We start from the raw sequence: 26,793 nt of genomic DNA on the forward strand, positions 1-26,793 counted from the left end.
TCCCTTGTGAAAGATTTCTCGTATTCAGCCTTCGCTTGCATTACCTCCTTTCTGACTTGATTACAGACTAACTTATATCTGCCATAGGCTTCTGTGTCACCTGATAATTTATATGCATCTCACACATTTTTATTCTTTGCTACGAGCCTCATTAGTTCATCTGACATCCATTTAGGTCTAAATCTTGAACAGTATTTCTTTCTTAGTATGAAAAGCCTACTAGCTTCCAAGATTAATTCCTTAATGTCTTCCCATTTAGAATTCACCGTTGTTAACATCATCAGTTGATCCCACTGTATAGAATTTAAAAATCTGTCTAAGACCGCTGTAGTCACCTTTATGAAAACAAAAACCCTTCCCCTTACCCTTGATGGTAGTTACATCTTTAATTAAATCCCATATCAGTACATTGTGATCACTGTCACCTGGTGGTTCCTTTATCTGAAAATTCTTAATGCATGAATAATCACTGCTGATAATCAGATCAAGAGTATTACTTCCTCTGGTTGCCTCTCTAACATGTTGCTTAAGAAAACAATCCTCCAATAAATCCACAAAAGTCTTGCTAGCGTGCAAGTGACCAAACCACAAGTTCCAGTCAATATTTGGAAAGTTAAAATTCCCCATTACAAGACATTCTGATTTACTGCCCCACTCTATTTTTCTGCACAATTGTTCGTTGTACTCATCACAGTCATTGTCCTATAACACACTGCTACTCTCCCACTCATTTCCCTCTCCCAGTACTTATGTCACACAAAACTGACCCAACATTGCACTGTCCACCTATGCCAACTGAATGCGCTTCCTTAGATTTTATGTTTCTTAACTAACAGCATAACCCCTCCTCCCTTCCTACCTTCTCTATTCTTTCTGTACACATTTTTAGGCCCCAAATTCCAATTCTGCACTGCTTTTATCTGTGTGACACCATGACTCTGATATCTCAAAAATATCTGCCTTTGATGTCTTGATCAGCACTTTAGTTTCATAAAATTTATTTACTATACTTCTAGAATCATCAACAGTCGAACCACCAACATCAAGTGGACCAATCTAATTCATCCCCTTCCTTCTAGAGTTTACATAAGTAAAGAAGTCTTTGTTGTTTTTCTTTGCATCCCTTGTGAAAGATTATGTCACACAAATAAGAACAGGTGCATGTATACACAGGTGTATACATGCACCTGTTCTTACTCTTAGATACCCTAACACAGCCCATGTATTTACTTGTTCCACTATGATTCCCAGCAGTCCTGGAAATTCCCATTGCCTTGCTTTCCAGGCTGCTGCTCAATTGCATTTCAATAAAAGCAGTGAAAGAACCACTTTCACCTCTGCAAGTGGCTACTGTTAGTCTGTGAATCCCCTAAGCGAACAGTTTTCTGACCCAACTAACACTGCCTTGATAGCATCAGCAAATATTCTTGCACCCTTTCTATATAAGTGTATCATATCCCTGTAGAAGCAGTCCCTTCTGTTAGCAAGCATTAACCATGCTGAAAAAAATTCTACCCCATGAGCTGTGCACAATCTCTCCAAGGCTGAATTGACTGACAAGGCTGTCATCATATACTCCCTCCTCTCCTGTCTGTGCAGAATTGCAGACACTTTCAAATTTAACCCTAACTCGCAACTTTTTTTTTTTTTTTTTTCAATGTTGACCTGTACTTGTTGAGTAAATCTGCAGATCTCTTACTCTTAATGTCATTAGTGCCAAAGTGTACAACAATATCGCCTTTTGTGCCCTTAAAAGATATCTGCTCTACAACGTCATCAACTTTTGCCACTGGCAGACATACCCTGGTTTTGTTCCACCTATCCTTTTTGCATAGTATATTCCCTATCTCCCTAACAATAGAGTCACCTAGCTCCTGTGGGACCAGTGCATTCTGCCTTGTAGATTGCCACTGTGTTGCTTGATGCACAAGAGTGAGCTCTGGCATTGATTTGTGCAGCTGAGAATGTGATGGGGGCCCCCCATATTAATTTCCTCAAGGGCATCTACCTCACACCTCAAACTCTCATAGACATTCATCAGAATGCTGAGTTGCCGCCTAATTTTTTCAGTCTCTGCACCTAGCACACACAAAGACATTCTCCTTGCCTAGATCATGTCCTGTTCTAGAAAGTCTGCAAACATTTCACATTTTGCACATTTTTTAAAACTGTGATGCGTTGGAGAATCCCCCCCCCTTCTGTTCTCCCCCGAATCACAGTACTACTGCTATTTCATGCTTGTTGATTTGCTGCTCTTGTCTGGGTCATGATTCTGTTTAAGTACAATTTAATTATCAGTGAAATTTAATAAGATTAATAAATTTTGCTGATTAATTGATAATACTATACTAATAACAGATTTCTAATATAGTGCTACATATTTTGCTATCTAGTTTTGCATTAAACCTTATGCTATCAAGTTCAGGATATACATTAATGCTATTCCGTATCCTATAATAATGGTGGCAAGTTACGAACGGTAAAATCTATGGACACTAAGTATTAACTCTCGAAATCGCTATCTAAATTCATAATAAACCAAGGAGCTTGACTAGGACTATAAAGCTACTTATCCATCTATCGATGGATAAATGTATTGTCATTTTATAGTTTTTAAATAAAGGCTCTACAATGATATTTTTTTATTTATTTTCATCAGCGCTATCTATATCATTAAATTTTTCATTTTATTGTGTTCTAAGTTTTTTTTTTTTTTTTTTTTTTTTTTGCCTTTTCGGATTATTTTTTGCTTCACTAATCTGGACTATCGCATAATCTAGATGACTTCTTCCCCCAATTAATCCGAATTAGCAAGGGTTTACTGTAATTGTATTTTTTAAAATTGTGTGTGTGTGTGTGTGAGATTTAGTTGCATGTTTCTATTGTATATTGTCTAGCGTTTCTCTTTATATTCAAAGGGTTGCTCTTACGAAGAAAGGGTTAAGTTTTGCAAATTACAGTGTCTGGAGACTAAGCACCTGCAAGGTGATCTGATTGAGGTGTATAAAGCCTTGAATGGTTTGAGTATGCTCAATGCTGATGGGATTCTTCCTCTTGCTCAGAATAATCGCCTTAGAGGGCATAAATCCAAATTGAGGAAAGACGGTTGTAAGATAGATGTGCGGAAGTTTGCCTTTAGCCAGCAGGTGATTGATTGCTGGAACAAACTTCCATCTGTCATAGAAGTTGATAGCTTAAATAGATTCAAGGCAGAACTTGACAAACATTTGGAGCGAGTGGATGGGTGAAATAAGGTGTGTTTTTTTTTTTTTTTTTTGGCTGATGCTATATAAGCTTGCTTTCTTGCATCATGTGCCTTTACTTAATGCTAATATCTATTTTTGACATGGTAAACTATTTCTAGGTTACTTATCACTTGTTAACTGTCTTGAACTTATACTTATACAATGGCTTAATATACCAATGTACCATAAAACAACAAATCATCATCCATTTTATGGAATCAGAAACTCAGGGAAACCTTTTTCGAGGAAAACACATTTCACTTGAGACCAAGTAACTTGGCCAGAAATGATTTGAAGAAAACTTTTAAAATTTTTCTTGTGTGCTAATAAATGGAAGAAATGAAGTGGGCATCGTGATTTTAACATAACACTTGTTAGGATATTGAGGATTGAATATAGTGCTAAAGTAATAACACTCTTTTTCAAATTAGCTGTAAGTGGGAACAGTCTTTTGGAATTGACGGTATTAAAAATACCTGTTTGAACAGGTGATCTTATCATAAACTGGTAAAAAAGCAGTTTTTATCACCCATAATGTGTTTATATTTCCTTATAGTTTATTTCCTTATATTTCCTTGTAGTGGAATGAACCTGATTATGAAAAATTACTAGTAATAGCCTCTGCATGTGCCAAGATGTGCTCATCTTCAGAAGATGCATATTGGCTGTTAAGAAATTTTATGAAACTCCAAAAAGAGAAATTTATTCAAATACTTCCCACATTGGTAAGTGATGTTCAGTTGTCATTTATATTGCATGTAAACAGTGAATCATATCCTCTGAAAATTTCTCACAGCTAATTATCTTATGGAGCAGAATAATATTATACTGGTCGACAAATTTTCGATTTTTTTTTTTTTTTTTTTTTTTTTTGTTTCTTTGATCCAAGTATTTTTTCTGTATTGTTTTGCATGTGTTGGGTTGAGAAATCAGCATTAAAAAAATGAATTTGCTCAAGTTTTGAAACCTGCTGTGTCTTATATTCTGTAAAATATGTTATGCAGGCCTAAAATGGAATAAATAAAACCTCCACTGTAATGTTTTAATATATCTTATATCAGGGGCCGTCAACCTTTTAATTCCTACCACCCACTTTTATATCTTTGTTGATGGTAAAATTTCCTTACTGCCCACCGGTGCCACAGTAACTCAATTTAGCCCTTCGTCCATGAGTATACTTCGAGAAGTTTCAAGGCTTGTTGGCCCTTCATCTTGTTAAGGGCCAACAAGCCAGTTGTGAAGATAATCACACATATTGTGTGGTTATCTTCACAACAGGATTGTCATGTCTGCAATACCAGGGTGCCTGTCCACCCACCGATGAAGGGCCAACAAGCCTTGAAATGGTGCCGTCTGGGTGGTGGTGGTGCCCACCAAGAATAAGTAACAATAGTCTTCTCTTTTAGTGAAGCGTTACTTATTTGAGGTAGTGCAATACATGGCAACTCGTTGTGAAGGAGGAGCACAATATGAGATACAGATAAAATGATGTCCCTTCAAACTACAAACGTAGTTTTTTCGTTTAAGGGTTTTCTATGGTGTATTTACACCAATATTATATAGAATACTTGCACTGTTAAACGTATGACGCTTTATTGCATCAATCTTCACTTATACATTATCACTTTATGTGCCAGAATTGTTCAGGAAAATATTCAAATGGGAGTAAAGAAAGTGTATTTTTAATGACATGCTGCAACCTAATGTATCATATGGTGACAGAAGATTTCTCATAAGCTGTTTATATCTATCTGCTTTGATGTTTCCCTGAAAGTTTGTTGCTAAAAGTTTGTAAACTAGGCCGCCGTAGCCTAGTGGTCAGGCGCGCGTGTGCATAAGTACACGTGCCTTGAGTGACCGGGGTTCAAGCCCGTGACTGCTGAATATGGTGCTGTTTCTTGTATTCTCTCTATTTGTGAACTCCTCTGACCGTTTGGTCGTCCCGGAGTATAAACAGAAAATTTATTTATTTTATTTTTAAACATCTCAGGCCACTTTCTTATCACCATGGAGGATCTGGTCAAACCGTTCGTCCTTGAGAAGGTCCCTTATCTGTGTGCCAGTGAACATGCCTTCCTTTATTTTGGCTTTGCTAAGCCTTGAAATTTTTTACTTCAGGTATTTGAAAGCTGGTCCATCTTGATATATAGCCTTAACAAATTGTTTCATAAGTCCCAATTTTATGTGTAGGGGAAGTAACAGGATTTTGCTTGTCTCAACTAGTGGAGTATAATGGACATTTTTATTCCTGCATCAAGTGTTTGCCTTGAAGGCAAACACTCAATCTTTTCTTGTGTAACGAGGAAGACCGTGCTCTACCATCCCATTTGCAAAGAAAACAGCAAAATTCTGTGTTTCTCTGCTGCATTTCTAACAAGATGGCAGTTACTTTTAAGTCACTAACTTTAAACTCAATTTAGAAGAATCTATGAAGCCTCCAGTCTTGAAGGTTTTGGTTAATATTTAGTGAGTCCATTAAACCATTGATGTCAGTGCAGGCAAGAAGGTTACTTTTCATTTCAAAGAAACTGGATTAAATCCTTTTGTTGGTACCAGAGACTCTAAGATTATCTTTAAAGAGATTCCATGGTTGAAGTCTTGAGCCTAAAAGTTCGGCCTTATTTTTTGGTAAATCAAGATCTCTGATAAGATCATTTAATTCAATTTGTATAATTTTGTGTGGCTCTGCAGAGAGGGAAATTGGAAATAAAATCAGAAGCTATTGATGTGGAGGGTTCAGGTGATTTATCTCAGCTATCACTTGACTCTTCATCAGATTCTAAAACATGTTGGCAGGGTTGTTAAGGACACTACTGATGCTATGCTGCTGCAACAGGATCTGGAAAGGTTGAGCAGATGGGCTGAGAGGTGGCAAATGAAGTTTAACATTGACAAATGTAAAGTACTACATATGGGAAACAGTAACCCCAGAGCAACGTATCAAATCTGTGGTACTACACTGACAGTGGTAGAGAATGAAAAGGACCTGGGGGTAATTGTGCAGGCAGATATGAAGTTCTCTGAGCAGTGCAGATGGGCTGCAAGAGTAGCTCATGGTGTCTTGTCCAATGATATACAGGAATTTTTCTAGCAGGGATAAGGAGATGATTATTCCCTTGTATAAGGCAATGGTCAGGCCACACCTTGAGTAATGTCTGGAGGCCTCATTTCAAGAAGGATGTAGAGCTGCTGAAACGAGTACAGAGAAGAACAACAAGATTAGTGAATGAAACAAAGGGTTGCTTTTACGAAGAAAGGCTTAAGTTTTGCAAATTACAGTGTCTGGAGACTAGGCACTGGCAAGGTGATCTGATAGAGGTGTATAAAGCCTTGAATGGTTTTAGCATGCTCAATGCCGATGGGATTCTTCCTCTTGCTCAGAATAATCACATGAGATGGCATATATTCAAATTGAGGAAAGACAGATGTAGGATAGATGTGCGGAAATTTGCCTTTAGCAAGCAGATAGTTGGTTGGTGCAACAGACTTCCATCCCTTGTTGTGGAAGTTGATAGCCTAAATAAATTTAAGGCTCAGCTGGACAGGTATTTCGAATGAATGGAGGGGTGAAATGGGAGGTTTTTTTTTTTTTTCTTCGGCTGATGCTGGATAAGCTTGCTTTCTTGCATCATATGCCTCTACTAATGCTAATGCTAATGTTAATGTTCAGCTGGTGGCTCACAAACGGGAAGCCCTTCTCTGTGGGGTACTGTTTGGATAGCAGATGGTATATTCAGGTAGCATAAGGTCCACTTTTTCTTCTCAGGAATCTCCTGCTGAAGAGGTAGTACCATGCAAAAATAAGTCCATTGTGTGATCTGAAGACTCTTTCCATATGATTGGAATGCCAAAAGGCATTGAGCATAAGTGTGTAGATAATATTAGTCAAAATTTATAATTTTATTACGGAAACATTTTAGCTGTTGACCATAGTTATTGCTTTCGACCTTACCGGTGATTGATATTTTGGTAAGGTGTCTCTTAAAAAAGGATAACTGAATATGTTGTGTGAAAGGAATAACATGAGTTGTTAATACTAATTCAAAATTAAATAATAGAAACACTTATACACCAGACTTTGTGATTTGGCCAGCTTTGGAGATTAGAAGCACAAGTATTGCAGGAAATTTGCGGTGCCTAGCCTTTGTCTTAGTCTCCAACCTTGCAGCCAAAATTACAGTTGTATGCGTTTTTATTATTGGAGTACTGGCGTGCTTGTGTAATACAAATGTCACTTCACCACAAACATAATAAAAATTATCTGCACTATTGACACATTTACGCATCATTCTAAATTTTAAGATTTTCCTCGGTTGAAAATAAGTGTAGCATGGACACATGCCTGGCTCAGACTGACTGACGCATCTAGATAGGAAATGGTGTGACTCAGCACACCAATGGCTGCAGTGTTGCCACACAAACTGTACCTCAAGGCCAAATTTTCCCAAAAATCAAGCAAAAACATGCTGAAAGTGAAAGTGTCAAAACTAGAATTAATAATCCATTTTAACTGTCATGTTCATATTTAACACATTATTATTAGTCAAAATTTATAATTTTATTACTGAAACATTTTAGCTGTTGAGCAGTGTTATTGCTTTCAGCCTTCCTGGCGATCGGTATTTTGGTAAGATGTCTCTTAAAAAAGATGACTGAATGTGAAACTTCCATTTCACACAATGAAAGGAATAACATGAGTTGTTAATACTAATTCAAAACTAAGTAATAGAAACACTTATACACCAGATTTGTATATGTAATTAGTTAAGTGAACTAAATGATTAATATGCAATATATTTATATACTCCAATACATGCATGCATGCACGCACGCACACACACACATCAGGAAACAGTCGACTAAATGATCCTTTGCTTGCAGAACACTTTTCTGTGTTTAAAGAAAAATTATAAAATATACATATTGTGTACATGATTTTAATTTAGAATGATCTAAGTTTTTTGCTAGGTTCCTAATTATAGTCAAACTATTGCAGTAAAAGTTTGACTATGTTCAGTTTTTTTTTTTTTCCATTTTTGCAGAGTAATCAAATACAAGAACCTCAGGGGTGCCACTTTTCAACCATTTGTGTGAAGAGTAGTGTGGAGACTGATAGGCACCAACATTGCTATGACGTTAGTATTAGTATTGGCAGCATGGTGCAAGAAAGTAAAGATTATACAGCACCAGCCAGGGAGGAAATATTTTTATTTTCCCATCTCTTCCAATAATTTGTCCACATCTTTACTCAAACCATCCACCTCTACAATACTAGGTAGAAAATTATTCCAACAAAAGGCTACTTTGGCTAAATGCAAATCTCCATACATCTTATCTGCAACTATCCTTTTCAGTTTAAATTTTTGTCCCTTTTGTGTTTCAACTGAGAAAGAGTAAAGGTGCCATCAGCATTTAGTTTACTTAACCTTTTTAAAGCCTTATACATTTCAATTAGGTCACTATGCAGATACCTAGTTTCCAGAGACTACAGTTTACAGACCTCTAATCTAAAAATCCTTTTGTTTCCCCACAACCCCACCCTAGGTAATATCAATGCTCTTCCCTGCACCCTTTTCCCCTCGACGTGGGCACCTGTACGTGGTGAGGGGACCTTCCAGTGACGCTGCTGGACTTCCAGACTAGCATCACTGGGATCTAACGCCCACAGCCCAGGTTCCAGGCTTACATCAATGGAATCCTGCGTGTTTGCCGTGCGCTGCGACCCGTGTAAATTCAGAAAGGGGGATCCTGGTGGTTGAGGGGCCCAGCTTCAATACACCACTTTGGCCCCTGCTTCGACAAGACGGGTGGTCCTGGAAGGCCTGGCTAGGATCAATCGGCTAGTAGGCTCGCCTGCGAGGGTCAACCGTGTCAATGCCACACCCCTACCCTCATGGTCCGAGGGACAGGATTCAGGCTGGCGGCGGTGCGGGTATAGTGTCTGGGTAGCCCTGGCGTTCCACTCCCGAGCGCATTTATTGCATGCCAGGTAGTGGGCGTCCCTTTGGGCTCCATGGTGGGTGGGGAGCCCGGGCACTAAACAATTTAAAATTTCTATGAATCCTGATAAACTTATTTCTTCAGGGGCCCCAACCCGGCCCCTATCTGAAAATACAGACGGAGAGGCAGATATTATTGCGAAAAAGAGACAGCGAACTGAAACATCATCATCAAGGCCTGTCCCAAGATTTTTAATTATACACTCGACGAATGAAAAACCGATTGGCAAAATGTCACCCTTCTTTATACAGAAAGGGTTAGATAGGTTAGTAGGGTCACCCAAATCAGTTAAGAGGCTCCGTTCTGGAGACCTCTTAATTGAAACCAAAACTGACAGGCAGTCTGAGCAGCTACTCCGTGCAACATCAATCGGAGGAATACCCATAACAGTAACACCACATAGAACACTAAACTCATCGAGAGGTGTCATTTCGGAATGGGACCTTCTCGACGTAACCGAGGAGGAAATCTGCTTGGAACTGAAACCTCAGGGAGTTATAGCCGTCAAGAGAATTAGTGCGCGTAGGGATGTGAAACTTGTTAAAACCAGGAGTGTTATCCTGACTTTTAACTCTCCCAAACCTCCTGATGAGATTAAAGCTGGATACATCAACTGTTCAGTGCGTCCGTACGTTCCGAACCCTTTACGGTGTTTTAAATGCCAGAAGTACGGACATTCTCAAATGGCCTGCCGTGGAGTCCTTGCATGCCCCCGATGCGGTGCAAAGGACCACGAAACAACAGCATGTTCAGCCGCAAAACCCACCTGTATTAACTGTGAGGGAGAACACCCGGCCTACTCACGAGCATGCCAGAGGTGGAAAGAAGAAAAAGAAATACAACGGCTGAAGGCAGAGCTAAACATATCGTACCAGGAGGCAAGGAAAGCGGTGAAACCGCTCAACATCAACAAACGTACCTATGCCCAGAAGGTAGCAGGGAGGTGTTCCATCGGAACACAGACAGACATGTCCATCCCTCCAAAAGAATCATTTACGCCCATCGCACGTTATCTTTTAAGCTCCCAAAAACCTGTACAGAAGGACCAATCACCTGCCACGCCGATATCTGTACCTCCTAATGCTCCAGAAGTAACAAAGGCAATCACCAAAGAAAAAAATAAGAAAGGTGAAGTACCTCCTACTACCCAAGAAAACATGGAGGTCGAGCAGAAGGAGGTACACGAAGATTCAGTTTTGGAGCTCTTTGCTGAGGAGGAAATGGACACTGGTCAGCGTCCGTACTTCCCCAGGAAGGATAAAACCAAAACTGAAAAAGGTAAGCCCTCAGCACCTCGGAAGCTGCCTGACGGACCCACCAAGCCAAAATAATGGCTAAATTCCTATAATGGAATTGTCGTGGATTCCGGCAAAATACTGATGACATCAAGGCCCTCCTGCAAAAGTACGAGCCAGTTTGCTTTTGCTTGCAGGAGACTTATCTGAAGGCAAATGATGATCCCACCATGCACAACATCGCAATTTTTCGAAAGGATAGAATTGCGGATGGTCTTGCTCATGGAGGAGTGGCTATCCTTGTGGGCAACCAGACCCCAGTTCAGCCATTGCACATTACAACCAGCATAGAGGCTGTTGCAATTCGCCTTTCAGGGGGATTTTTATTAACCGTCTATTCTATTTATTTGCCACCTGGGACTGACATCTCCCAGGAAGACCTTGATGATCTTGTAACGCAGTTGCCTCCCCCTTTCTTACTTCTCGGGGATTTTAATGGACATAACACCCTGTGGGGTAGTGCTAACCTTAATGCAAGGGGACGAGTCGTAGAGCGCACGCTCAATGACAATGACCTTTCCCTTCTAAATACTGGAACAAACACCTTCTTCCACATGCCTACCCGTACCTTTTCTGCCATTGATCTCTCTATCTGCTCCCCTTTTCTACTCCCCTCACTCACCTGGGAAGTGGAGGAGAACCCATTCGGAAGTGATCACTTCCCTGTGATAACCTCGCTACACAGTGGGAGACCATGTCTTCCCTTCAGGTTACCACGGTGGAAAATTGATCAGGCTGACTGGACTGCCTTCCAACGTCAGGCAAATTTCCACCTGAATACAGTCAGTCAGGAGCCTATCAATGATGCAGTAACATACATCACAGAGGTTATGGTCCAAGCAGCTGCGAATGCTGTTCCAAAAACATCTGCCCGGTTTCCACCATTTCCCAAACCTTGGTGGAATTCCCAATGCACAGCAGCAAAAAAGGCTCAAAACAAAGCGTGGGGGATATTCCGCCGATATCCTACCACGAACAACCTTCTAGCGTTTAAACGTGCACGAGCCAAAGCACGCTACATCCACCGTCAGAGTCAAAGGGAATCGTGGATCCGCTTTACATCATCTATTAACCAGTCTACCAACTCTAAGGTAGTCTGGGATAAAATCCGGAAAATGAAGGGAAAACATACATCCCACCCTACTTCAATCCTAGATTATAATGGATGCGCTATTGCAGATCCAACTGCAATAGCCAACTCTCTTGGGGAAACATTCTCTAACATCTGTGCAACATCTTCGTATTCCCCAGAGTTCCTGGTCCTGAAACATAAAATAGAAAAACAGGCACTTAATTTTAAGTGTAAGAGTGACTGTCCCTATAACGGGAAATTCACTATACACGAACTGAAAAGAGCCCTCACTCTTTCCAAAGCAAGTGCTGTTGGACCAGATGGCATCCATTATGAAATGATTAAACATCTTTCACCAAAATCTATGGATTATCTGCTCACTCTGTATAACAGAATCTTTATCGAAGGGCAGTTTCCGGATTCCTGGCGCAAGGCAACCGTTCTTGCTTTTGCTAAGCCAGGAAAGGATCCAAAAGTCACTAGAAATTATCGTCCCATTGCTCTGACTAGCTGTTTGTGCAAAATCCTGGAGAGAATGGTTAATTCTTGTTTAATCTGGTATTTAGAATCAAATGACCTTCTCTCCAACATCCAGTGCGGCTTCCGAAGGAACCGGTCCACTTTGGACCATCTTATTAGACTGGAAACATCCATCCGGGATGCTTTCCTAAAACGCGAACACTTGGTGTCGGTGTTCTTTGACATGGAGAAAGCGTATGACACAGCTTGGAGATTTGGCATATTAAAAGTTTGCACAGCCTAGGCCTTAGAGGGCATCTTCCTATGTTTATTCAAAACTTTTTAGCCAATCGATCTTTCCAAGTTCGTGTGGGATCCTCACTCTCTCGTTCCTTTAGCCAAGAGGAGGGAGTACCACAAGGATCAGTTTTAAGTGTCACGCTTTTCGCCATCAAAATAAATTCCATCACAGAACAACTTCCTCCAACTGTAAACAGTGCCCTCTATGTTGATGACTTCAGCATTTTTTGTCAGTCATGCAACATGAGGGTTATTGAAAGACAACTGCAGAAAGCCGTTGATCGACTCAATTCCTGGGCACTTGCTAATGGCTTCAGGTTCTCGCCGGAGAAGACCGTTTGTGTACATTTTTGTCGTAAGCGTAATCTTCATCCTGAACCTGAATTAATGCTCGGACAAAATGCTATTCCAGTAGTGTCAAGCAAATTCTTGACTTGTGTTCGACAAAAAGTTGACCTTTCTTGAACATATTCTTCGCTCTCTCTCCTCTACGCGTTGAGGAGCAGATAGGTGCACCCTACTACGTATTTATCGTGCACTTGTACGATCCAAATTGGTCTACGGGGCCCAGGTATACTCCTCAGCTAGAGACAGTGTCCTTCGATGGTTGGATCCCGTCCACCATCAGGCTATCCGTATCGCTACTGGAGCATTTCGAACATCTCCTGTCCAGAGCTTATACGTCGAAGCAAACGAACCACCGTTATCCCTTCGACGTAAGCAGTTGTCTTTAAGCTATGCTTTAAAGCTGAAATCCCTGCCAGACCATCCTACGTGGACATCTGTCTTTGAGCCACGTTGGGAAAACTTGTACAATACCCGTCAGACTGCCAATCGACCTTTTGGTATTCGTGTCCAAGAGCTACTAAGAGAGTTTAACATCATGGTAGACAAGGTTGCACAAACACCAAAAGAGACCCTTCCACCCTGGCATGCTCATACTCCATTGTGCGACTTCTCCCTTAAGAAATGGGTAAAATCTGAAACCTCGTCATCTGTCTACCATCAGCTCTTTTCCGCACACCGAGCTGAGTATTCCGACTTCCTGCCCGTCTACACAGATGGCTCGAAGTCTGAATCGTGCGTAGGATCTGCTGCTGTCTTTCGGGACACTATAATATCTCAGCAGATCCTTCCTGAATCCAGCATATACATTGCAGAGCTGCATGCTATAGAGTTAGCCTTGGATCACATTCGAACTTCTCAATGCCAAAGGTCAATAATATATTCTGATTCTTTGAGTGTATTACAGGCTTTATTATCTTTGAGACACAACTGTCATCCAGTTCTCTCTCGGGTTCAGCAGAAGATATATTCTCTTCATAAATACAAATTTGATATCCGCTTCTGCTGGATTCCTAGCCACATTGGGATAAAGGGAAATGATTTGGCTGACACTGCAGCCAAATCAGCAGCTCCCACTAACAATTGCTGCCTGTCAGTCCCCTATACAGACTACAGGCAAATAATACACCAAAAGATATATTCCCAATGGCAAGAACTATGGCATAGAGAGAGAACAAATAAATTATACCAAATAAAGCCTCTAATACAAACATGGCAGTCCAGTCTGCGCAGGAATCGGAGCGAGGAAGTTGTTCTTGCCCGACTCCGCATAGGACACAGTCATCTGACACATTCGTTTCTGCTGAGGGCGGATGATCCTCCTATGTGCGAGCAATGCGACACCATTTTATCCATTAAACATATTTTATGTAACTATTCCAGTTTTAGTAATGCTCGTTTTATCGCTTTTAACCATCTGACTGAGCCTTATACACTCAGTCAGATTTTATCCAACAATGACCATGTGTCTGGTATTTTTAGTTTCCTGAAATCAGTAAACCTTTTTAATCATATTTAAAAAATCTTATTATTTTAAGATTTATTATTTTTACCTTGTTTACTGATATTCGTCTTTTACAGTTTATACGTGGCTTTTATACCCTGACTTAGTGACCTAATTCGTTAGGTCACTGAAAGATTTTTACCATTTTTATGACAAGGTTTTGGCGCATTATAGCCTTAGTTGCTGATGCGCCAATAAAACTAAACCAACAACAACAACCCTGCACCCTTCCCAAACACATCTGTCCTCTTCCTGAAATGAGGTTTCCCAGATTTCAAAACGTATGCAGTATTTCAGGCCTAATCATTGTCTTGCACATTGGGTGGATTATCTCTTTGTCCCTACTGGCAAAGTTCCTGTACAGGTCACCCCTGCTTAACGCTGATAATTCGTTCCAGAAAAACACAGTGCTAAGTGAATCCGGGATAAACAAGCACTGCATTCCCATAAGGTAAAATATGTATTTGTAAGTTGCGGTCTGTGCCATAGGATATTTTCTAATCAATAATAAACAGTAGTGAAAAGATGCACAAATGTCGGTCAAAATATTTAATATTCAAATATGTGTACATATTCTGCATTCCATACATATATAATTATGTGATAACTACTTACGTGTCAAAATTAACCTTAAAATTCCAATTAAAATCATGAATTTAATTGATTTAATTTAATTGATGAATTTAATCATGAAAAATGTATCAATTTTGGGTTGTACTTTGGCCCTCTTCCTGGTAAACTAAAAGGGGTATTAATTTTAAATCCCTCGCAGCGTTACCACCCAACAATAAAATCAACCAATCCTTCGCCGCTTTGAAACCTGGCATGTTTTTTTATTCTTTCAATATGAAACTTCTTTTAGGCATTCATTTCCAAAAAAGTCCTGCTTCATCTATATTAAAAACTTGTTGAGAAGTATAACACATAATACCCCTCATCAATAATTTTAACAAGTTCTTTTTTGAAAGTGTCTGCTCCTTAATCTGCACTTTTGGCTTCTCCCTGGATTTTAAATCTATTCAACCAGCCCTTACTAATTTTAAATGGTTCCACATTTTTTTTTTTTTTTAGGTGGGCTTTCTTCAGATCATCATATAGGCTAATCTCTCTCTCTCTCTTTTTTTTTTTTTTTTTTTTTTTTTTTATATATAACATTTAACTTAACTGAATTCTGCATTGGATATTATCTTCAATAAAATTAGTTAAAGTCTCTCAATTTCAATCCTAATAGCTGGCCTAGCCCTAGTTGCTTGCAGTGGAACAGCTGTCTTTCCTGCTGCTAAAATTAATTCTTTATTTTTTATAATTGTTCTTACAGTTGAACTTGCCAGTCCTAAATTATGGCACACATCTGCTTGTCATTGACCGGAATCAATTCGCTTTAAAACATCTAATTTAATTTTAAAATTCAGTATTTTTCTTACGTTTATAGTTTTTGTACTGCGGCTAGACATTGTTGCTTTTTCATTCTTATCCGCCATTATTAACTCTTTGAAAATGTAACTGCGTTGGTTGCATTAATTATGATACAATGTTCGAGTAAACTGTGCGTTACGCACAATGTCTAATACTGTACTGAGTGATGACTAGACTTCGGATAAATGCATATAACGCAAATATTACAAGCAATATACTTGATCATTTTTTAAAATGTTGATCTCGGAACTATGTAACAAGTCACTGTACTTCAATTAAATTAGCATCCGAGAAAATTTCACTGAGCGTGGGAAAATTTCTCAAGCCGGCATGGGAAATGTTTTAATGCTGTTTTGCTATTCATTTTCAAGCTATCAACTCCATCAAATGAAACAATTTCGTAAAATATGCCAAAAATGCAATCTGTAAAAGAGCGTTATAGTGATTTGTGACAGCGTTATAGTCAGATACAGGTTATAATATAAGAACAGTGTTATAGCGAATCAGCGTAAAGCAAACCGCGTTATAACGATGGCCTGCTGTATATTATTGACAGAACTCTTATAGTGCCACTTGAATTTATTCTATTCTTGAATTACTGCTACCCAAATGCAGTACCTTGCATTTATCACTGGTAAGCCTCAGCTGCCATTTTCCAGCTCATTTGCTTTTGTTTATCTATATTCACTTGAAGTAATATTCCATGATTATTGTCATTTTTGTATCATCCACATACTTAGACATTAAACTTAAAACACCTCCAACAATATCATCAATAAATTTTAAAAACAGTAAGGGGGGGTCCAACACTGTCCCCTGTGCAACTCCACTCATCATATTACCCATGTAGAGCATTGACCATTTATAACCACTCTTTACTTCTAGTACTTAACCATGCCTTTATCCATAGGAGTAACTTGCTCTAAAATAGTGATTCCATTATTTTCCATGGCACAGACACTATACTTACTGGTCGGTAGTTATTCACTTCACCTTTTTAACCACCTTTTTGAATAGGAAATACATTTGCACATCTCCATAATGAGAGCATCTAAGGATACTCTCATTATTATGGCTAAAGGTTAAGTTGGCTGTTTTTGCAGGTTCTTTTAACACAATTGGATAGATTACATCAATTGCAAGTCCTTTTTTACTTTTAGTTACAGAAATTTCTCTTTCACCTTCACTTTCTGTTATTATAAAATCAATTAACTCCCAAGCTGCATTAGATAGACTTCTGCTAACCCCATTCCGAATACTTCTTTCTGTGTGAATGCTAATGCAAAATATTTATTTAGTTTATCAGCAATTAGCATTAGCATTAGTAGAGGCATTTGATGCAAGAAAGCAAGCTTATGCAGCATCAGCCAAAAAAAAAAAAAAAAACCACCTTCCACTTCACCCCTCTGTTCGTTCAAAATACCTGTCCAGCTGAGCCTTAAACTTATTTAGGCTATCAACCTCCACCACAAGGGATGGAAATCTGTTCCACCAACCAACCAACCACCCGCTGGCTAAAGGCAAATTTCCGCACGTCTGTCCTACATCTGTCTTTCCTCAATTTGAATTTATGCCCTCTCAGGTGATTTTTCTGAGCTAGAGGAAGAATCCCATCAGCATTGAGCATGCTTAAACCATTCAAGGCTTTATACACCTCTATCAGATCACCTCGCTGGTGCCTAGTCTCCAGACACTGTAATTTGCAAAACTTAAGCCTTTCTTTGTAAGAGCACCCCTTTGTTCCATTCACTAATCTTTTGCCCTTCTCTGTACTCGTTCCAGCAGCTCTACATCCTTCTTGAAATGAGGCCTCCAGACCTGTATACAGTACTCTAGGTGTGGCCTGACCATTGCCTTATACAATGGAATAATCACCTCCTTATCCCTGCTGGAAAAATTCCTGTATATCATTGACAATACTCCATGAGCTACTCTTGCAGCCCGTCTGCACTGCTCAGAGAACTTCATATCTGCCTGCACAACCACCCCCAAGTCCCTTTCATTCTCTACCACTGTCAGTGTAGTACCACAGAGTTGATACGTTGCTCTGGGGTTGCTGTTTCCCATGTGTAGTACTTTACATTTGTCAATGTTAAACTTCATTTGCCACCTCTCAGCCCATCTGCTCAACCTTTCCAGATCCTGTTGCAGCAGCATAGTGTCAGTAGTGTCCTTGACAACCCTGCCAACCTTTGTATCATCTGCAATCTGTACAGGATCATCAGAAGTTGTACCATTCTTATTCAGCAGACCAATGTGATTCATCGTTTCCTTCTACTTAATATACACAAAAATTCTGTGCTGCTTTCTTTGCGCTCTTGGCGAAGAACCTCTCATAATCAGCCTCAGCCTGCCTAACCTGAGTAACTTGATTACACGCTAGTTTATACTTATTGTAAGACTCTGTATCCCTTGATAATTTGTAATCATCCTATTCATTTTTCTTCTCTTTCTCAAGCACATAAGTTCATCTGACATCTATTTTGGTCTAAGCCCTGAACAGTAACTCTTAGGTGGTGTAAAACACTTAATGGCCTCTATGATTACTTCTCTAGACATTTCCCATTTGATATTTGCATTCTTTTAACAACATCAGTTGATCCAACTGAAAAGAGTTCACAAAATGTCTCAGCCCATTGTAATCACCTTTGCAGAAACAAAATCCCTTCTCTTCCCCTTGATAGTTATTTCTTTGAATATAATATATCAATACACTATGGTCACTGCCACTGAAGGCTCTTTAATCTTTTTTTTTTTTTATTTTTTTTTTTATGAAAATCCCAAACACGGGAGGTATTAGAACCTATAATACTTAGTACCATGCTTGGATTGGAGGTTGAGAAGACTAGAGATATTTGTTGACATTAGACTTAAAATTCTGCAGTCTTTAACCTAAAGATTTTTTATTTTTATTTTTTTTAATTTTTTTTTTTTTATGAGAACCCCAAACACGAGAGGTAGTAGTAGTAGTAGTAGTGGCACTTGATGCAAGAAAGCAGTGTAGGAGCTTATGCAGCATCAGCCAAAAAAAAAAAAAAAAAAAAATCACACCATACCCTCCAATTGCCTGTCCAGTTCCTCCTTAAATTTATTTAACCTATCAACTTCCACAACGACAGATGGAAGTTTGTTCCAGCAATTAACCACCCGCTGGCTAAAGGCAAATTTCCGCACATCTATTCTACATCTATCCTTTCTTAATTTGAACTTATGTCCCCGTAGGTTCGTATTCTGAACAAGTGGGAGGATCCCATCAGAATTCAGCGTGCTCAACCCATTCAAGGCCTTATAGACCTCAATCAGTTCACCGCGCAGGTGCCTAGTCTCCAGCCACTGCAATTTGCAGAACTTAAGCCTCTCTTGGTAAGAGGATCCCTTCATTCCCCTCACCAATCATGTTGCTCTTCTCTGTACACGCTCAAGCAAATCTACATCCTTCCTAAAATGAGGCCTCCAGACCTGTACGCAGTACTCAAGGCGTGGCCTGACCATTGCCTTATACAGAGGGACAATCACCTCCTTTTCCCTGCTAGCAAAATTCCTATATATCATTGACAAAACCCCATGACCTGCCCTAGCAGCCTGTCTACATTGCTCAGAAAACTTCATATCTGACTGCACAATTACTCCCAGGTCTTTTTCATTTTCTACCACCTTAAGTGTAGTACTACACAGTTGGTACGTTTCTCTGGGGTTACTTCTACCCATATGCAGTACTTTGCATTTGTCAAGGTTAAACTTCAGTTGCCACTTCTTAGCCCATCTGCCCAAATTATCTAGATCCTGTTGCAGTAGCACACTGCCATTACTGTCATTAACAACCCTGCCAACCTTCGTGTCATCTGCAAACTTCGACATTAAGCTTGATATACCTTCATCAATATCATTGATAAATATACAAAACAACAGTGGCCCCAACACCGAACCCTGTGGGACTCCACTAATAACATTAGTCCACGAAGAGCAGCACCCATTGATTACCACCCTCTGTCTTCTCCCACTTAACCATCCTTTTATCCATTGTAGCAACTTACCCTTAATACCATTCTGCTCCAATTTGTACAGTAGTCTTCCATGCGCAACAGTGTCAAAAGCTTTCCTGAAATCCAAGTATATGATATCAAAATTATTTTTTGCATCCAGTTCCTTTGTGACCACATCATAATAACCAATCAAATTTGTCAGACAAGACTTTCCCTTAACAAACCCATGCTGTGTCTGAATTATTGCTGCAGTCTTGTCTAGATGATCCTGCAATGCATCTTTAACCAGTGACTCCATTATTTTACCCGGAACAGAAGTTAAACTAACTGGTCTGTAATTATTTGTGTCACCCTTCGAACCTCCTTTGTGAATTGGGGATACATTTGCACATCTCCAGTCCGTGGGAACCTCCCCTGAATCCAAGGATGCTCTCATAATTATGGCTAAGGGTTTGCTTAGTTGCTTTGCCGCCTCCTTTAATATAACTGGATAGATCCCATCCGCCCCAGGTGCCTTTCTTATGTTTAACTTCAACAATTTCTCCTCCACTTTGCTCTCAGTTATTACAAAATCATTAAGCACACTGCTACAATTTGATAACCCTCTTCCATTTTCAAACTGTAATGATTCCTCACGTGTGAATGTAGATGCAAAATACTCATTCAGTTTGTTTGCTATCTGAGCAGGATCATCAACAGTCGAACCATCGATGTCAAGTGGACCAATCATATTCAGCCCCTTCCTTTTAGAGTTTATATAAGTAAAGAAATCCTTGCTGTTTTTCTTAGCATCTTTTGCCAAAGATTTCTCGTAATCCGCCTTTGCCTGCCGAACCTCCTTTGTGACCTGATTACAGACTAGCTTATATCTGCTACAGGCTTCTGCGTCGCCTGATAATTTATATGCATCCCATGCATTTTTCTTCTCTGTCACGAGTCTCATTAGTTCATTTGATAACCATTTAGGCCTAAACCTTGAACAATATTTCTTCATCGGTATGAAAAGTCTAGTAGCTTACACGATTAATTCCTTGAATGCTTCCCACTTAGAATTTACTGTTTGTAACATCGTCAGTCGATCCCACTGTACAGAATTTAAAAACTGTCTGAGACCACTGTACTCCCCTTTACGGAAGCAAAAACCCTTTCCTTTACCCCTGACGGTAGTTACCTCTTTGAGTAAATCCCACTTCAGCACACTGTGATCACTGCCACCTAGTGGTTCTTTTATCTGCAAATTCTTAATACACGAATGATCACTGCTGATAACCAGATCAAGAGTATTACTTTCTCTGGTTGCCTCTCGAACATGCTGCTGCAGAAAACAATCATCCAATAAATCCACAAAAGTCTGACTAGTGTGTGAGTGACCAACCCACAAGTTCCAGTCAATATCTGGGAAGTTAAAATCCCCCATTATAAGACATTCTGATTTACTGGCCCACTCTATTTCTCCGTACAATTGTTCATTGTACTCATTCGAGTCATTAGAACCTATAGTACTTAGTACCGTGCTTGGGTTGGAGGTTCAAAAGACGAAAGAAGATATTTGTTGACATTGGACTTGAACTTCTGTAGATTGTAATTTTCAGGAAATACGTATGAAGGAAGGTTGTTCCAGAAAACGGCAGTTGAATGAATAAATGAGGAAGATGAAAAGTTGGTTCTGTGGGTTTGAAGCTGGACAGTAAATGGATGTTGACTGGTGGCGGCACGTGTTTGGACTGTTTTGAAAGAGAGAGCGGGAATTATAGAAGCCAATTCAGAAGAACAGTGCCCATGGAAGTATCTGTAGAAGAGGCATGCAGCAGAAACAGTACGTCTATGAGAAAGCGAGTGGAGAGACTATGTTAGAGATGAATCATTAATTAACCTAACTGCCCTCTTCTGAATGGAATCAAGAAGCCTGAGAGAGGTTTTGGGGGCACCACCCCAGATGTGGGAACAATATTCCATGGCAGGGCGGATTTGCGATTTATACAGAGTGAGCAGCTGTTTGGAAGAAAAGTAACGTCGAGAGCGAAAGAGAAAACCAAGTTTTTTAGATGCAGAGGAAGCAATATTTGTAATGTGCTTGTGCCAAGAGAGATTAGAAGTCAGGGTAATCCCCAAAAGAGATATATCATTTTGCCTAGAAATCGGAGTGTCACTAAAGATAAGCATAGGAGCAGAAGAATCCTTTTTGTGAGATATAAGACAAGACTGAGTTTTAGAAGGGTTGAAATCAACTAAGTTGTCTTTGCCCCACTGGAGAATTACCTGAAGATCGGCATTTAAGGAATTGGCAGCAGATTTTTGAAAACTTGAAGCTGATTGAGCAGGACAAGGTTTCTCAAAATGGAAAGTTGAATGCAATGTGCTATCATCGGGAAAACTATGAATAGGATTTCCAGTCAATGGAAGAAGGTCATTAATATACAAGAGGAAAAGAGTGGGGGGAAAGAACTGAACCTTGGGGGACACCGGCATTAGTGGAGAAGTTAGAAGACAGAGAGCCATCTACCATCACCCTCAGTGAGCGATCAGAGAGAAAACTGGATAACCAATTACTAAAAACAGTTGGCAAACCATAAGATGGAAGCTTGTTTAGAAGACCTTTATGCCAAACACGATCAAAAGCCTTTGAGATGTCAAGAGCAACTACTTGTGTTTCACCGAACCTTTCCATTGAATTAGTCCATAAATGGGTAACATAAGCCAGAATATCACCAGTGGATCGACACTGACGGAATCCATACTGGCGATCGTTGATCAGACGGAAGGTTTCTAGGTAGTTTAAGAGTTGTAAGTTAATTGATTTCTCCATTACTTTAGAAAGAGTAGAAGTAATTGCAATGGGACGATAATTGGATGGGAGGGATTTGTCACCCTTTTTAGGAACTGGCTGGATATGAGCAAATTTCCAAGCAGAAGGAAAAACACCTTTGGAATAAGAAAGTGAAAAAAGGCGGCAAAGAATAGGAGTAAGTTCAGGAGCACAGGTTTTGAGAACAAGTGGAGAAATACCATCAGGACCTGGAGCTTTCTTAGCATTAAGATTCATCAAAATCCTTCTGATATCCTTTTGACGGAAGACCACAGAAGGCATTGAATGGAGCGTGTTAGGAATGGTGGGAGGTGTTTTACCAAGATCATTAATACATGAGCTGGAAGAAAAATGGGATGCTAGCAGGTCAGCTTTATCCTTGGCTGAAGTGACAACAGAACCATCTGGTTTTGACAGCGGTGGGAGCAGAGATGGGCAAAAGTTGCGGCCAATAGCTTTGGCAAGAGACCAGAATGCTCGGCTGCCATTAGGGCAAGAAGCAAGTTTTCTACTCTTAGCCTGTTCAAACTCTAGTTTGGACTGATTAATAACTGCTTTACAATTGTTGCGAGCTTTGGTGTAGGCAGAAAATGAAACTGAAGAATTAGAAACAAGCCAATTACGATATGCAACATTCTTCTCTTGGACAGCCTTAGCACATTTGTTGGAGAACCAAGGTTTAGATAAAGGACGAGATTTTAAAGTGGAGTGTGGGATAAAGGATTCCATTCCTGCAAGAATAATTTCACTGACACGATCTGAGCAAACGTTGACATCAGAAGTTTTGAAACAGTAATCAGACCAAGGAAAAGAAGAAAAGAAGTCTCGCAGGTCATCCCATTTTGCATTCTTATAATGCCAAACAATACGAGGTTGGGAATAGCCATGAGATAAAGGTTCCATTGGAGAAGAGACAATCACCAAGTTGTGATCTGAAGTGCCTAAAGGACCTCTCACTTCGACCTTGTACTTAGAAGGGTTGTTTGTGAGAAAAAGATCAAGCGTATTGGCTGTATGATTAGGATTGTCCGGTATTCTTGTAGGTAAATGGACAATCTGTGCTAGGTCGTTAGTAATTGCAAAAGCCTCAGCATCTCGACCTGCTGGGTCTGTGTAACTAGAAAACGGAAGCCAGCTGGAGTTGTGAACGTTAAACTCACCAAGGAAAATTAACTCACTGTTAGGAAAGTTGGACTGGAGAAAGTCAAGTTGCAAAGAGAGGAAGTCAAAGAGCTCCAAGTGATTAGTGGAGTTGGGAGAACGGTAGAGACAACAGATGAATTTGACACAATGAGATAGAGAGATTTTAAGCCAGAGAAGATCAAAGAGAGGAGATTCCAAATTGCCAAGTCTGTGACAGGGAATATCAGAACGGACATATGCACAAGTACCACCTTTGAGGCAAAAGGAATCATACAGCAAATAATTTGGACATCTGAGATGAGCAGTAGTTGAATCAACTGATAACTGAGATTCAGTCAGAAAAAGTACATGGGGTTTGGAAGACTGCAAGTGGAAATGGACATCGTTGAGATTGGAATTGAGACCACGTATATTTGTGAAATGAATTAGGAAGTCCTTGGGAGGTTTAGATCTTTTCGCAGATAAGCTTGCTTTATTATTTTGACAATTCATGGTGTATTCAATAGTAAGAAAAAGTGGGTGGGACATGCTGTATGAAGTAATGAAATTTTTGGATATGGCGTACATGTGGTAAGAATATACCCAGATCCTTGACATAACGTGGCCTCGACAATGCTCCCCACATACACACTACTTGGACTCCCTCTAGTCACTATCTGGCAGAGTAGAGGTAGCAAGATTATACACTAGCTGATCCGGAAGCCTCCTAGAGAGTTACCAATAGGTTTGGTCCGGTGTACTATCTAGCGGCCGGCCTGCGAACACCGTTTTAGAGCTGTACCCTCAAAATGTGAGGAATATTGGATCTCGCCACGATATTCATCATAACCTCAAAAATCATCAATCATACTGCATGATGCAAGAGATAGGGAAGGGTTGGCCGGAACTTAGCTCTAGAGACTAAACATGGGTTCCACCACTTCAAGCCTCCAATAAGCAAAGTGGTGGTATTTCACCGGTTGATGAGAGTCATCTACCACCTAGTACTGGCTGGTAACATAGAGGGGCGGCGTTCCTCCATGTGGTGTGGGCGCCACACCTCGACCCCTGCTTACGTTGGTTCACACCTGGGTGGTCACCCACCATGTACTTGTGCATGGAGGTTATACCCAGGATTACTAACAGTCCCACCATCGTGAAGGTGCAAGCAGAGGATTTGGCTGTCATAGACCGTCCGGACTTCGCCGAAATTGGGTCCACTTGACTTAAGTGTCACCCGAATATCAGTTCCATCAGCGTTTTAGACTCCCAGGTAGCCAGAACAGCTTGTCTGGCATATCTGAGAGAATGTCTGTGACAACTTCAAGGACTAGCATGCATGACTTTTATGCATGAATCACTGCTGATAGCCCTTAAGTTTCAAATTATGTTTTTTTTTTTTTTTTTTTTTTTTTCATATTTGAAGGTTACTTTCCTTTCCCACTAATTAAGTAAACATCTATATTGCCGTGCAGGTTGCTTTTGAAAGATTTGTTATAGCTTTGTATAAAAAAAAAAAAAGTACAGCATTATTTAAAAACCACAGTAATGGTGGTTTATGACTTAAGACGTTTAATCCATTTCTATATTGGGATTCTCTTTATTTATATTATGATTAAGAATTTGTTTTAACCATGCATTTAGCTTTACAGCTGGGAAAAATTTTGAATACAAAATCTGTGGCTGCATTATAATTTTTTAAAACTGGACTTCTGTGATAAGCTACAGTGACCACTAAGGTTATAAATTTTTAAAAAAATTGGTTTATGATTAACATAATTTTATTTTTATAATGCAAGAGAGAAAATCTACAAAAGTTAAAAAAATCAGTCTCTATTTATAGTTTTTATGATTGACAGAGCCCTTTGGTAAATGAAAGTGCTTGCCTAGGTTAAAATTTAAAAAAAATTATTAATTATGATATTGTACTTTTATAATATACATATTAGTATTAGCCAACAAAAAAAAAATCTACATTGGCTCCATGGAGCGAAGATGGATCCATGAATACCGTCATGTGAAATGAAAAAATAGAATTTAAGCTAAATAAAATCTGTTTTATTTTATTCTGTGTTTTCGTTTACAATTAACAGTTAAAGTTTGTGGTAACTAAAGTAGGATACATAGTTGAAACAATTCAAACTATTAACATTGTGATTGAAGACTAGTCGCTACATGATTGACCATGCGTATCAGATTTTATAAGATCTGATACAAGTTTAAGATTGAATGTTGATTCCATGAAGTCAAGGAATGGAGCATTTCAGGTTTCTTAACATCAATTTTGAAATCACCCGCTAAAATTATTGGGATCTTTTGAAAGTTGAATTTCCTCAAAACTTTAGGTATGTCTCCAAACTTTGGCATATAAATTGCTAGATTGGATATTAAGAAAGCTTTAATCTTCTCCAATGTTGAATTAGGTGAGGTGTAGAATGTTACAAGCAAAGTCTTCTGTCCATTTATTTCAACTTCAGTTGCACAAATGTCGCCACAATTATCTGTACAAGTCATTTGCTGTAGTGAGTCTGCATCCACGGTAATGAGAATATGTGGCGTACATATTGTCGATTCGACTTTATTGTATATCGTAACACCACCACCAGATCGCACAGGTCTTTTGAATTGTATGATACATTTGTATCATCGAAGATCAACATTTTCATCGTTTTCAAGCCTTTTTTCATTTAATGCCAAGATATTCAATTCCATGAGAATTGGATTGGTTGCAATGTCTTTGCTATCAAGTTTCAAACTCTGTGTGTTCAACAATACCATTCTGAAACTTGGCGAAGAAACTTGATCCCAAAATTGTAATGCAATTGTAAAGAGTGTTTCCAAACGGTTATTCAAACATTTCAATTCAGTTTGAAGATCTTGCATCTTAGGTGCGTTACAACCGCAATAATGACAGTACATTGCTCTATTCTAAGTTTGTGAAGCATGTATTGCAAAGTATAAACGATGCCATGTTCTCTGCTTCTGGAAATTCATCTTCAAGAATTTGTATATGGTTTGGCTTTGGTAATCTCAAATAATTCTGAAACCACAGTCTGTTGCAAACATTGCAGACATATCCGATTGAGTTGTTCAAAAACATTTTTTCAAATTCTTTTGAAGCTAATGTATAACACTTTTGATGATCTTCATTCACTAATTGCACTGTTCTTTTCGATGTTGATGGCCGGACATCTGCCTGTAATTGTTCTTGCTTACTTTTACACTTACAACTTTCTCTCTCTTGCA

General features: G+C 39.4%; 1 protein-coding gene across 1 annotated transcript in view; it reads left to right on the forward strand.

Moving 5' to 3' along the window:
- Positions 1 to 26,793, forward strand: part of TBC1d7 (TBC1 domain family member 7) — a 183,073-nt gene that overhangs the window by 62,773 nt on the left and 93,507 nt on the right. The window contains 1 exon segment of the mRNA XM_090384586.1: positions 3,827 to 3,970. Within this exon segment, the coding sequence (XP_090240712.1) occupies positions 3,827 to 3,970 (144 nt within the window).

This window comes from Mastigoproctus giganteus, chromosome 11, assembly GCF_048544385.1.
Source record: "Mastigoproctus giganteus isolate SK-2022 chromosome 11, ASM4854438v1, whole genome shotgun sequence".
NCBI lineage: Eukaryota > Metazoa > Arthropoda > Arachnida > Uropygi > Thelyphonidae > Mastigoproctus > Mastigoproctus giganteus.